At 41.0% G+C, this 15,020-nt stretch overlaps 1 protein-coding gene across 1 annotated transcript in view; it reads left to right on the top strand.

Moving 5' to 3' along the window:
* LOC130913503 (far upstream element-binding protein 3-like) overlaps positions 1–14,729 on the top strand; it is a 39,636-nt gene extending 24,907 nt beyond the window's left edge. Inside the window, exons 12-18 of the mRNA XM_057832172.1 lie at positions 499–637; positions 724–884; positions 5,016–5,083; positions 5,155–5,240; positions 8,207–8,278; positions 9,661–9,758; positions 12,714–14,729. Coding sequence (XP_057688155.1) covers positions 499–637; positions 724–884; positions 5,016–5,083; positions 5,155–5,240; positions 8,207–8,278; positions 9,661–9,758; positions 12,714–12,722 — 633 coding nt within the window. The 3' untranslated portion in view covers positions 12,723–14,729. The remainder of the gene's footprint in view (positions 1–498; positions 638–723; positions 885–5,015; positions 5,084–5,154; positions 5,241–8,206; positions 8,279–9,660; positions 9,759–12,713) is intronic.
* The last annotated feature ends 291 nt before the right edge of the window (positions 14,730–15,020 follow it).

The following is a 15,020-nucleotide window of genomic DNA, read 5'->3' as shown; positions in this document are numbered from 1 at the left end:
TTGAACAACACTGATGTGTAGTAATGTATTAATGTTACTAAGATCATTTCCAGTTAAAGATCCTGTAAAATGGCAGTAAAAATCGTCTTGTAAATTTAAAAGATGCTAACTCAGCCAAATTTAAATGATTAAAAATATAGCACCAAAATCATGAAAAGTAGCACCAGCCTTTTGAATGCAGGATTGTATGGGGATTCTGAAGGCTGATTCTAATATATTTGTCAATACAGTTACCTGGAAAATGTGTTAACTTTTTGGTCTGGGAAATTAGGTGAAAGGTTTTGCAGATGAAAAAAAATACTGCTCCAAATAGTTCAGATAATTTTGTGTCACATTCAATTGTCAGCTAGTGTATTTTTTGGCCTCATTACTGTCTTGTAGTGATTCTACTTGCATATTTGTGCTTTGAGGATTCCATCCCCATTCAATGTAAGCAGTGTTCTAGTATTCCAACAGTGACACTCGTAGGAGAAAGTAATTCACAAAACTTTCATTCAGGAGCGTGACGGCTTTGGCTCGGCGCTTAGGAGCAGCCGGCTTCGAGGTCGTGCGGACTGGACCGTGGGTTCTCCTGGTCCCGTTCAAGAGGTCACATACACCATCCCGGCCGACAAGTGCGGACTGGTCATCGGCAAAGGTATGCAGCTCTCGGGTAACTGTGCCTGGCAGGAGCACTGTTTCTTCCAAGTGAACAAAAATTGACTGTGGAGGGGGTGTGCGTAGGGGGTGAAACCATCAAGAGCATCAACCAGCAGTCGGGAGCCCACGTGGAGCTCCAGAGAAACCCGCCTCCCTCCACCGACCCTAATACACGGGTCTTCACAATCAGGGGGTCCGCGCAGCAGATGGAACATGCGCGACAGCTCATTGATGACAAGATCGGGGTAAGACACACTCATACACTCTTAGCAACTATAGCAGCAAGGTTTTTCTTGTCTTAAATTGAGGCAGAGGTGGGATTCATCAGTGACATTCTAAGCATTAAATCGTGATACTTGTGCTAAAATACGAAAGTTTTCACATTCTGTGCAACCTATTGTGTTAAAATGTTAAACTCACGTTTGAATGTTGACTACAGCATTGAAGGCTCCGAAGAGGCTTTCATGTCCTTTCCTGCAGTTGCCACCTCGAATTTTTAGGCTGTTAAATTTTTTTTCGGAGACTTGGTTTTTAACTTTTTGTGAGTGGAGAAGCGTTGCTATTGAGATCTACCCACGAACGTAAATATTCCACAATGAGATATTCGGCGAACGGCTCTCAAGCTTCACGCACGCGAACCTGCTAGCGAGATCAACATTAGCCCTAAACGGCCTGTCAATCGTGTCGAGCCTGTTCAGACATAACAGATCAAGCCCTTTAGCTAGCCCCAATCCACCTAGATCTCCTGGCTCACACACTTTAGTGCTAAGTGACTCCATTACCTGTGTAATCAGTAGAGCTGGGAATCTTTGGGCACCTAATGATTCGATTACGATTACGATTCAGAGGCTCCGATTCGATTATAAAACGATTATTGATGCACCCCCCTCCTTCATTTTTTTTTTTTTTTTTTTTTTTTTTAATGTTTTGTACATTAGTTCCAAAATTGTTCAAAAATACTCTCAGGCTAAACCAAACTACTATTTCAGTATCAAGTTAACATATGGCAGTAAACAAATATACAAAAATAACAGTAAATAAAAAACTCCAGTCCCCATTCTCTATCAGCAGCTCTAAACTACATTCAATTAATTTAATGTTGTGAAGCAACCGTTAAAGTTGTTAAAATTGCTTCCGTTATTCCATAATTTCCTTATTGTCTACTTTCGACATGTGAAAGTTTTAAAACTATTTTAAAGATAGATTCAAGTAGTATTTTACCGATTTAGGAGTATTTTAGATAAAAAGTTAATTAGGTTCGATTGGAAGGTTCGCTACAACAGCCTTGCAGGGAAGTGGACTGCTTTAAGATGGCGGCCGTTTACTAACACCCGCATCTAGCTTTTTGTAGATGTGCTGCTAACGCTACCGAATCTAAATTGCATCTAGTCCTATACAAATGATATGTACCGTAACATTATGTGGATGTACTTTGTAGCAGCTTTTCGGCAGCAGTCAGCAGTGTTGTGAATCTTACTGAAAAAAAGTAATTAATTATAGTTACAAATTACTTCTCCCAAAAAGTAATTGCGTTAGTAACTCAATTACCTCAATGTAAGAGTAATTAGTTACTTGGCAAAGTAATTGGTGATAATTACTTTTTTTTTTTTTCCCCTCAAAAAAAAAAAAAAAACATTGGCCACACTATGTGAAGTTTTTTGTGAAGGTTTTTGGTACAATTGGCCCGAGCCCAATTCTTTACCCTAATTTACTCTTTACCTTGGATCAACTGTTAAAAGTTGTTAGAATTGCTCCCATTATTGCATTAGTTCCCTTCTCTCTACTTTCGACATATGAAAGTTTTAAAACTGTTTCATCATTTAAAGATAGATTCAAGTCAAGATTTTGCCGATTTAGAAGTATTTTATATAAAAAGTTACTGAGGTTCGCTAGGAAGGTTCTCTACAACAGAGCCGTCCTAAAAAGAACTGCTTCAAGATGGCGGCTGTCTACTAACGCATTTAGTGCCATGTCTGTCATTATGCATCTAGGTATATCTATATACAGTACATGTGATATCTACCATGTCTACCATATCTACAATAACATGCGGGCGTAGTTTGTAGGCTATCGGCTACAACATGTATTATTGGAGCTACCTAGCATCGCGTCTGCTCGGCGTCACAACTTTCTTGCCTCTCCCCACTCCTGCTCTGCTCTGTCGTCTCGGTGAGTCCGTCTCCCTCAGACTTTTCGACCAGTATAGTAACGCATAGTAACGCATGCCTTTCCATCCTCAGTAACGGTAACGGCGTTGCCAAGATGAGAAAAGTAATTAATTAGATTACCCACGACTGAAAAAAATAATGCCGTTAGTAACGCCGTTATATTGTAACGCCGTTATTAACAACACTGGCAGTCAGGTATGTTGTTGTGTTTTTTTTTAATCTCGTGGCATGAGTTGAGCTAGAGCCGTGAGTTGAGCATTGGCATTACCCGAGGTGCCGGGTAATGAGAAGCATGATGTTTAGCTACTCTCGCTCCGTTCCTCATTGTGTCCCGAAGACCGCGCGGCGCGCTGAGTGTGTTGTACTTCCGCTTTACTTGGCATATTTCAATAATCGGAATTTGGATGTTTGTGAATCGTTCTCGAATCTTCCACGGCCGAATCGCGAATAATCTAAGAATCTGAAATTTTGCACACCTCTAGTAATCAGGTTTGAGAATCCATCCACAGTAATGTTTATTCCAGGTGCCAGACCTTCCTACATTGGAGCTGACCTGCAATGGCGTACCGCAAGCAACATGTCACTTCCGCTCATTAATATTCATGACATTAGCTACTGTTGCTAAGAAGGGACAAGCCACCGTTTGTCCCTAATAGGAAATAAATGGAAATCGTGTACGAAGGAGATGTTTACAGAGCTAAACCTACCAATTCGCTCCGAAAATGATGTGCCTGGTGCCAAATTCTCTGGCAAATGTGTGTAAGAATATAAAAAATTGAAGGCTGAAAAAGACGAAAAAAACGAGCCGACCTAAGCATAGCCTTAGCTTTTTTTATCGACGCGACTGACAATGACATTCTCCTGTTTCAACAAGCTATCCTTTACCATCAGCCCTGTCTTTCTTATATATCCTCTGGTTGTCCTACGTCTCTGACCGTCCCTTGGGGTAATTTAGTTAGCTTTGTGTAGCGATCGCAAATGCTACTCAGTGACAGCCAACGAACACTTTTAATTTTTTCATTGATAACAAATCTTAATTCTATATTTTATTTACACTTCCCCCTTACTAAAGTTGTTATATATATATATATATAAAACAGAAACGGTAACAGTGGCAGTCAGATACCATTGTAATTCTTTTCAGGTCTTTCATTGTCAGACAGAAGCAGTACGGCACAACGTTACGCAAAAAAAATAAGTTAAAAATATAAAAATGGCTTAACTCTTTGTCCTCTGAAAGACCATGCCAACCCAACAAAATGTTTACTGCATATGAAATGTGAATGGATTCACCGAGCTGTGAAAGTCCGCGCAAGTTGATTTGGTCTTCACATTTTTTCCTCCCGAGTTTTTGGTTTCCGTAAACGTATGAAGAAAACATCCTCCATGTGTCGTAATGTCTAGAGTCGTTTCTACAAGTTCCAAAAAAGCAATGCGTGATCGGCATGTTCGTTTTTGAAAGATTACCGGCGAAAAGTAGCACAAACTACGTTGTTTCTATGCAAGGGCGGGTCTATAATGTCCCACTTCGGCTTTACTTCCGCTTTACGATGCGACGTCATGGTCTAAAAATAGCATGCGTGCGGTACGCCATTGAAATAGCCACAACTTAAAGGCAAACAACACTAGCAACTCAGTTGGCTCCAATGACATGATGATTTTGAATTACTGGTTTTGGTTTTCTGCCTCATTTCTTCATATTTGGTTTAGGCCAAGAGATACTGTCTATAAGTACTGTCCATATAGGCTAACTACTGCACAGTGAAACTCAAAATGATGCGCTCAAGGGCTTCGGTAATGCAACTGTGGAGGAAAAGGACACAAAATCAACAAAGGCTTTATGAGAAATGCATTTTCAAATGTGAAACCTCTCCTTTAAACGTTAAACTCAATGCATTTAAATGTCGAACTTAAATAACATGCAATTATTTTCTCAGTTTAAAATGTAAAACATGGAAACATCTAAAAATATGTACTGATCTTATGTTGTGCGAAATATTACGCTAAAATTTTTAACTTATCACTTTAAAATGTAAAACATATACATTAAAAAGCAAAAATTATGTTGAACATTATGAAATTGATTGTGTTACAGAAAAAAATATGTCATTATTGTCAATTTGTGATGCTGTTGATAAGGAAGAGCAAGATCGAGAGATGTTGATGAAAATGGTGATGATGCTGATGAAGGTCATGTTGTGTGTTCAGGGTTCTGGTATCATGAGTAACGGAGGTTTCAGTTTCAGTCACTTCACTCAAGGCCCCACCCACCAAAAGTAGGTTGCCTTGACAAAACTGTGCTTGCTTACTTATTTGTGTCATGTGACCTACTTATTTGTGTTTGCAGCTGTGGTGGTCCTCAAACCTTCCTGACGGGCGTGTGGGGGAACACATACCAGACTAGTTGGCAGAACACTGCCCAACAAGACCCAGGTATAACACACACACAACACACACACACACACACACCCATACATAAAAGTGTGCAGACTAGGGATGTCCCGATCCAGGTTTTTGCACTTCCGATCCGATACTGATATTGTTTTGCACTTCCGATCCGATACCGATACTGTTCGATACCGACCTATCTGAGCATGTGTTAAAGTTTAAAGTTATTTAGCCTCCTTACTTAGTTGTCAGACTCATGTTGAAAAAGGTTTTAGTACTCTTGATAACAACTAGCCAGCTGAATTAGGTGAGTTTGAATAACACACAACGGTTGGTAACAAGAAACTGACCTGTTTATTCAGTGACAAACACATTATAAATAACACACAGAAATGGCATAGTCAGTCAGTAAAACGTGCAAATAATATTGTAAACTGTCTTAAAAAAGCAAAACACACCAACAACCTCAGTGGAAAATCCCACAAATCCCCCAAGCTATTAGATGCTTTTAATGTTTCGTGCATTAGTTACAAAAATTGTATAAAAAGCCTCTCAGGTTTATTTCTATTTCAGTATCAAGTTAAAATTTTAAAACAGTAAATAAAATACTCAAGTCACCATTCTGTATCAGCAGCTTTAAACTACATTCAATTCATTTAATTTTGCGAATCAACTGTTAAAGTTGTTAAAATTGCTCCCGTTATTCCATAATTTCCCTTCTATCTACTTTCGACATGTGGAAGTCTTAAAACTGTTTTGAAGATAGCTTCAAGTCAAGATTTTGCCGATTTAGGAGTATTTTAGATAAAAAGTTAATTAGGTTCGCTTGGAAGGTTCACAACAGCCTACTAGGGAAGTCTTCTGCTTTAAGATGGCGGCTGTTTACTAACGCATCTGGTTTTCAATACTTCAATGTCTGTCGTGTAGCATCTGGATCTATATACATATGATATCTATTATCTCCAGTAAAACTACGTTGACGTAGTTTGTTGCGGCTGTCAGCAGAAGTCAGGTATTCTTGTGTTTTTTATCCAGTGGCATGAGTTGAGGTAAAGCCGTGAGTTGTGCATTGGCATTACCCGGGTCTAAGACAAGTTATGTTTACTTTCGGGACGCAATGCGGTCAGTTTCTCATGGCGTCCCGAAGACCGCGCTGTGTATTAGTTCCGCTTTACTTGACATATTTCAATAATCGGAATTTGGATGTTTGTGAATCGTTCTCGAATCTTCAGCGACCGAATTGCGTGTTGGATGGTGCGTCTTTACTCACGTGAGATAATGGCTCGTCATCCAGAATGAATTCTTCGGCAATGACTCTTGTTATTCCCTGGGCTTTGGGACTGTCGACTGCCAGTTTGTCACGCATAGCAAAAGTTTCTGCCAGTGTTCGTTGCGTAGGACCTTTCTTTTTGTCTTCGGTTTTCTTAACATACTCCTCATATTGTTTGTGGTGGTATTTCGCTAAATGCTTGATTAGGTTGGTTGCATTAAAACTTCTTACAGCTTTACCACTACGCTTGACTTTATTGTGGCATATGTTGCTCTCTGCCTCTTCGTCTTTGTCGTCCTTTAAGGTGAAATGATTTACCGATAAAGTCTCTCGGTAAATTGGGAGACGGTAATGTAAATGTAGTGTGTTGAAGGTGTGCCGTAAAATGCGGACCGGATTTTAGGGAAACCGAAGCAAAAACTGGAATGGATTATGTAAATCGGTGCGCTGGAAAACCCGGGCCAGATTTTAAAAAAAAAAACTGGATCGGAAGTCTGGATCGGAATTTTTCCCGTGTTCCGATCCGATACCGATGCACATTTATTTGCCCATATCGGCGTCCGATCCGATCCAAATATCGGATCGGGACATCTCTAGTGCAGACACACACACGCATGTTCACCCCATGCTCATGCACACCCACATAAATCACAATTGCATACATTTCACCAAACCATGATACACACGTGCATATGTTATAGCCGTAGGGCTGCCAAGATTAATTAAGTGGTCACCATTACGTGACAAAAAATGGTAATGTAATGGTCGCCGTCATTTTTTTAAGCTCAATTTTTCTCTCAAACCCACCTCCTAGCCCACTTACCATTTTGCTTGCCTTATCAGAATAGTGGTAATCGTTGATACAAACTGAAGCGCTAAAGGCTAACAATAGAGCCGGGAAAATTACCAGACTAGTCAAGACGGCACACACATTCGTCAGCAACTATTTTGATAGGCAACGTTGTCTTGTTTTTTTTTTCTTTTAAAACTGCTTCCTCTCCCATTGGCTATCTTTCCTGCATGTCTAAAATGGCGCCAGCTTGTCTTATGCACATGCGGAGTAATGGTGATTCACATCATCTGTGTGAAGACGTGCGGTAATTTTCCTCCACAATGTAAACAAAGGTGTTGGTGGCTTTCACTTTAATAGCTAAGCGGTGTCACCGTATCAGGGCAGATTCTATGAGCGGTTTAAATACTCTTGTGTTGCAAATCCGCACCAACACTGGTCGGGAGTCGAGTTGATTCACTGTTGAGCTAAACTCCCAGGCTTTGATTGTATGTAAAGTACATACAATCAAACAGGTCTTGATTTATGAGTTCCATTTGTTCCATGACCAATTCAATGTAGTGCTTAATTTAAAGGGCCCACATTATCAAATCCAATGAATTTGGCATTTTTGTGACATAGAAACGCAATTTGTGATTAAAGTACAGTGGTACCCCGAGATACAAAAGCTTTGGTACATGGAAAATTTTTTAAAAGCTTTTTTCGCTTCATATTACGAAAAATGATTCATCATACGGATGATAATACATACTGTAATAGGTAGCAATGCAATAATATAACTGCTTTTGACTATAAATGTAAACAAACGAAAGAGTGATGGATGGGAAAGGAGTAGGATACGTTTGACATGTTCATTTATTCATTCGTACGAAAACTTTAAAAATCTGGAGTATCCTATACTTCATTTCCTCCATATTTCATCCATCTAAATATGTTTGCATGTGTTTGTAGGTCAGCAGAGTCAGCCTGCGAGTGTGATGAGCGACTACAGCAAAGCATGGGAGGACTACTACAAGAAACAAAGTACTATTTTAGCTTTTAAGATTACTACATGAAACAGTTGTACTTGGATGTTTTTCCTGGACTACTACAAGAAATGTTATACTTTACTCCTTTCATGACTGATTATGACAAGAATGTGTGATAGTTTACCTTCTTTTAGGACTACTACTATAATTACTAGGGATTTCCCGACCGCATTTTTTTTGCACCCGAGTCCGAGTCACCTGATTTTGAGAATCTGATGATAATGACTTCCAATTCGATACTGGGAGGAAAAAAGTGTGCTTCATTAAATCGGGTCCACTCAAATCCGCTCACGCTGCACGCACGTAGCCTCTCACTTACACAATGAGTTGCCACAGCACACTACTGCTAGTTTGTAACAAGCTAGACGATGACTGACACATCTGCACCTTTGATGGTACAGATACCAAGCTTCTCTGGCAGGATCAAAGCTACAGACTCTGTCAATCATCGTTAACTTTAACTAGCGAACTCCAATGCACGGCTGACCTAGAAAAGCAGCAGGAGGGAGAGTGAGAGGCTGTACGAGCATGAAGCAGAAAAACATATTTTTTAATTGAAAACCCAATCCTTTTCACCCTAATATTGTCCTACTTAAGCTTCTTCCAGGACTACTACAAGATACAATGTACTACTTATACTCCTTTTACAACTACAGGGAGTCTTCGAGTTCTGGACGAGTTCTGTTCCTATGCTGGTAAAATAACCCGAATTTCCGCATAAATCGCATTTCACTATTAAAGTCTTGATGTCAAAATACTTCATATAAAGAAACAAAAACACTCTGACGAATCGGGTTGCATGTATGAGAGAGTGGGAGGAAGGGATGTACAAGTTAGCGGGATTGTGACGGCTGTTGTTTTGTTGGCGTCTGCAATGGTCTATAATAGTGTTCTGTGCTTTCGGTTGCAAATAAGCCATTGAAAACGCTAACAAAGTTGGCGTCATTTTGTAGACGCTACGATACATTAAAATGAAAAAATGATATTGTGTCTTTGCCATTACAGCTGAGAGGAGGATCTCTCCTTTCGCTGATCTTTTTGTGATATTATGTTTTGGTTTCATGATCATTTTTCTTTTGGCTTGACCAGCATAGCGAGAGGACCAGCTTTCTCTTCTGGGACCATCATGTGAAAAAGGAGGGGGGAAAAAGCAAAGATGCTCTCTGCACACAAACACAGACAATCTTTTTACAGTAGCTAAGTAGAAACATTTGTTCCGGGGACTAAATGGCGGATAAGGAACAGGCGTCGTAAAGTTGTTGGTCGAGGACATCCTAACCCGAGGACTCCCTGTACTACAAGAAGAAAATATTTGACTTAAGCTTCTTTAAGGACACCTAAAAGAATGATGATGTATATTTTGGTATTTTTGCGCAGGTCAGTCGTCTCAGCAGAGTTCATTGCCGGACTACACAGCAGCGCTGGCTGAGTATTACCGCCAACAGCCGTACCTGTGGAACCCTGCCCAGATCCAGGTAGAGCACAGGAAGTGATGTAATCAAACAGACATTGTTGCGTCTAATACAAGTCAAGCCAAAATGTTTACTGTGCCTCTCACTGAGACACTAAAGCTACATTTACAATGCTGAACATGATGCTTAACCCCTACAGACCCTCATTTTTTCCGCTGGGCAAAAATAAAAAATCTTCACTTTAGACACCAGAACAATGTGCAATTTTTTGGGTGGGGATATTTTATGCTTTTATTGGTTATTTTTTATTTTTATGTTAATGTATTTTTAATGACAAATGAGCACTTTACATTATCCTTTTAAATTGCGTTTGGTCAGCCACTTTCAAAGAGCCAAAAGTAGCCAGGAGGGCGTGCCAAACCTCATGATTTGATTTCTATGGGTAAAGTTTCATCCAATCAAATTCTTATAGTTTTCTGAATGACGTACCGCAAGCAACACGTCACTTCATCTCATTAATATTCATGACATTAGCTACTGTTGCTAAGTAGGGACAAGTCACCGTTTGTCCCTAATAAGAAAATGAATGGAAATTGTGTACGAAGGAGATGTTTACAGAGCTTAACCTACCAACTCTCTCCGAAAATGATGTCCCAGGTGCCAAATTAACTGGCAAAGATGTGGAAGAACATAAAAATGTTCAGTTAAAGAGATGGCTTGAGTGTCGAAGGCTGAAAAAGACGAAAAAAACGAGCCGACCTAAGCATAGCCTTAGCTTTTTTTATCGACGCGACTGACAATGACATTCTCCTGTTTCAACAAGCTATCCTTTACCATCAGCCCTGTCTTTCTTATATATCCTCTGGTTGTCCTACGTCTCTGGCCGTTCTTGGGGGTAATTTAGTTAGCTTTGTGTAGCGATCGCAAATGCTACTCAGTGACAGCCAATGAACACTTTTAATTTTTTCATTGATAACAAATCTTAATTCTATAATTTATTTACACTTCCCCCTTACTAAAGTTGTTTTATATATATATATATATAAAATAACAGAAACGGTAACGGTGGCAGTCAGATACCATTGTCGATCTCATACCCTCACTCTTGAACGACCCGGAGAGGGCATGCCACCGTTTTCTGACTGAGGACAATGGTATCTGGTTTGGAGATGCTGATCTTCATCCCAACCGCTTCACACTCGGCTGCAGAACGCTCCAGTGAGAGTTGGAGATCACAGCTTGATTAAGCCAACAGCACCACATTATCTTCAAAAAGCGGAGATGCAATGCTGAGGCCACCAAACCTCCCTGCACCTAGAAATTCTGTCCATAAAAGTTATAAACAGAATCTGTAACAAAGAGCAACCTTGGCAGAGTCCAACCCTCACCGGGGACGAAGCCGACTTACTGCCGGCAATGCGGACTCCGATGTACAGTGGTGGGTGTACAGGGACCAAACAGCCCTTACCAAGGGGATCGGTACCCCATAATCCCGAAGCACCCCCCCAGAACTCCCCGAGGGACACGGTTGAACACGTTCTCCTAATCCATAAAACAAATGTAGACCACTTAGGTGAACTCCAGTGCACCTCAAGGACCCTGCCGAGGGTATATGGCGTGTCCTCTGTTCCACGGCCAGGACGAAAACTACACTGGTCCTCCGGAATCTGAGATTCGACTTCCCGACGGACTCTCCTCTCCAGCACCTCTGAATAGACATTTGCCGGGGAGGCTGAAGAGTGTGATCCCTCAATAACTGATATCAAACCTCCGGTCCCCCTTCTTAAAAAGGGGGACAACCACCCCGATCTGCCAATCCCGAGGCACTGTCCTCGATGTCCACGCAATGTTGTAGAGGCGTGTCAGCCACGACAGCCCCGCAACATCCAGAGCCTTTAGAAACTCCAGGCGGATCTTATCCAACCCTGGGGCCTTATCACTGAGGAGCTTTCTAACCACCTCAGTGACTTTGATTCCAGATATAGAAGAGCCCACCTCGGAGTCCCCAGACTCTGCTTCCTCAAGGGAATGCGTGTCTGTGGGATTAAAGGAGGGCTTCCAAGTATTCTCCCCACCGACTCAAGACGTCTGGAGTCGAGGTCAGCTTTCCTTTCCTGAGACGCCAGAGGGTGGACAAGAATTTCCTCGAAGCAGTTCGGAATTTGTTTTCCATGGCCTCGCCAAACTCTTCCCATGTCCGAGTTTTTGCCTCAGGCACCGCAGAACCCACATTTGGCTTGGCCAGCCGATACCTGTCAGCGGCCTCCGGTATCCCACACGCCAAAAAGAGCCGGTAGGCCTCTTTCTTCAGCTTGATGGCATCCCTTACCTAGGGTGTCCACCTGAAGGTTTAGGGATTGCCGCCACAACAGGTGGAAGAAAGTCCAACCCATCTTAAGAGGATTCATACCAGAACTCAAAGTGTGTGTGGAGGCGAGTCGACTATATCTAGTCGGAACTTCTCTGCCCCACACACCAGCTCGGGCGCCTTTCCCGCCACAGAGGTGACAATCCATGTCCCAAGAGTTAGTGTACCACTGTGTCCAATTTGTCGTTGTGCCAACTGTAGGTAACTGTAATGTAATGTAATGCATTTGCAATTTGTGCAAGCTGTAGATAATTGTCTTTAATATTTTGAAAAGTGTGCTCGGACATGCGAAATTTTTTAAAGGAATGAGATTTTGAAATCTGTTGTGATGAAGTGCCCAGTGAATTGGAGGGTCGTCCATCCTGTTTAGGGAATGTCATTTGTTTCAAGAGATGACGCAAACCAATCGAGGCAAACTGAACATTCCTGCACAGTTATTTAGTGATGAACCATCTCCAAAAGTGAGTTTGAGATATACGTATTTTTCGATTTATCCACTAAGGCCCTTGCATTTAAACTAAAAAGTCTTGTCCTGTTTTGGTTGTACTCGTGTTGACAAGTAAAATTTGTTATGAGACTTGTTCTTCGTTTTTCTTTTAAACAGGTCAACATAAATTTGATGTTGATGATATAATTTCCTGTCTCTGTAGGATCACTAAAGAGGCTCCCACCACTCTCCCTCCCTCGGACGCCGCGCCTCCTTCCTGCCTTTTCTGGAGCAAATTAACAGAAACAGGAAGTGCTCTTCTTCTGGTTTTAACTTCCAATGTGTCGGACTTCCTGTCTGACTTTTTTTTTTCTCTGGGTTGTGGGGGGGGGGGTCATTTTTTTCCGGCATGGACACTTTTGAACAAAGTTCACTTCCACTCGTTTTGTCTTTTCACCACGTGATGCCTAGCAGTCTTGATGAAGACGATGATGATCAGGTTGATAATGAGTTTAAACATGCTGCAGATTGTTATACTTTTTTTTTTTTTTTAATTTCAGAAATGTGACGGATTTTTTTAATAGGAAACGGTCAAACGTTTCGATTTCTTGACATCATTTTGGAAGCGATTGTGACTAAACGCTGGTTTACGGTTTTTCATTCAGGTCTGAAATTGTTGACTAAGTTTAAATTTTGGTAACTGTGGTCTGACAGCAGACGACACAAAATGGGGCAGGCTTGCATCTTAGCAAGCACATCTTTTGGATAGTACCCGTTTTTTTGTGGGCTCTTGCGTGCGTGTCTGTCTGTGTCCATCCTTAGTGCGTCTGTAGTGGCTGGCGAGAATGTGTGTTTGTGGTTGAGATGTGATTATCTATTGTTTGTTGTCATAAGGAATGTGGTTTCATGCATGAGTTGTTGTGTGTGGGTGTCTGTCTTCAGTGCTTGAGGTGTGTAACGGTTGATGAGTTGGCAACACTGTTCACAGAACTGGTGACCACTTTGCTAATTTTGAACCGTAAAGTTTGTTCATTGCATAATTTTTATCCGCCTGGCCTTAGCAAAAGTGTGTACCGCTAGCATAGTATTGCGCTTTGCATCTCATAGCACAGAGATGTTTTAAGTTCAGGAACTCTCAATCATTTTGAGGTTCTTCACTTGCCATTTCACTAGCGAGACATGCTAAATCATGTCTTTCCGGTTTGAAGCTCATTCTTACGCTTGGTTTTTGAAGTTTTTACTGCACAAGACGATCTAGTATTCGCTTTCTCTGCTGTGCAAAAAAGTGATATAGCGCTGGCGGGTGGCACCTAACTAGGATGTAAGTACTCAAACTAAGCTAGTAGTTACAGTGCTAGCAATCTGTCACGTTTTTTGTTGAAAAGTGCGTAAATCTATTAATGTTGTTGGTAAAATGAATTTATTTTCACACTTTTGATTATCATTTTGCCTTTTGACTTAGCCTTAGTGACAAGAAGGTGCTATAGCAAAGTGTGTGTGTGTGATGATGATGAGTTAGGTTCAAGGGTCTATTGAAATAATATATTCACGTTTAGCTAATATGCTAATTCATTGTGCATGTCTCATCACTTCAAAATGAGTTTCTGCGTTGTTTGCTTGATTAGAGTCATTAGCATGAGCGAGCGCTCAAGTCGTTTCATACCAAACCATCCAAAATGAAGAGAAGGAGGGTGTATGTGTTGTTGTCGAGTGTGTGTATCCATTGTGTGTGTGGTTGTAATGATTGTGTTTTTGATGTGTGTATGTTTTTTTCCGTGTGATATAACTATGTTTGCTATTTTTCACTCCTTCCCTACTGGCCAATTGCCACAAATCTTGATGTATATTTGTTTTGCTTATGATAATGCTAATAATGCTACATGTTCATGTCATCGAAATCATTGAAAAAAGTTCCCTCCCACCCTTTTCCACAAGGAGAAGACGCTCTTCTCAAGACTGCTATGCTAAACGCTAACGTTGCTCTGCCTATTTACAGAGTGGCTCGTTAGCATTTTAGCTTGTTAGCCTGGGCGGCGACTCTGAGTCAGGAAGCTCCCCATTTTGTTTTGGTTTTTTTTTTTTTGTGGTTTTTCTAACGGACGTTTGTCTATAAAATATAACCTTTGGACTTTTCTAGTTGATTCTATGGACTGACGGGCGAGGAAGAGGAAGGTGAATGTGATTATGATGTAATCGTGAGGGCTAATAAACAGGCTCCTACTTTCTGACATCCTGTGTGTTTATCGTACCGTTCAACCTGTACAGTTTGCCCATATTTAATACGGGATCTTTTTAATGAATATTGCACACTGAAAAAAGTCATACGGGAAAACAGTCACAAACAAAAAAAAACACATACTGAAGCATCTACAAGGACAACTTCGTTAGGGTTTTCAATGGTTTATTTGCGAATCGGAGCACTAACATGACTACAGTAAGACGTACAGGACAAAACAAAACAATGCTGATTGGACGATGGGTCTTCTCATCACACTCATCACCGACCAATACATGTGAAACCACAGGTTGA

Source organism: Corythoichthys intestinalis, chromosome 3 (assembly GCF_030265065.1).
Source record: "Corythoichthys intestinalis isolate RoL2023-P3 chromosome 3, ASM3026506v1, whole genome shotgun sequence".
NCBI classification, from domain to species: domain Eukaryota; kingdom Metazoa; phylum Chordata; class Actinopteri; order Syngnathiformes; family Syngnathidae; genus Corythoichthys; species Corythoichthys intestinalis.
The sequence above is the reverse complement of the archived record's forward strand: the minus strand, read 5'-3'. Positions and strand labels throughout refer to the sequence as shown.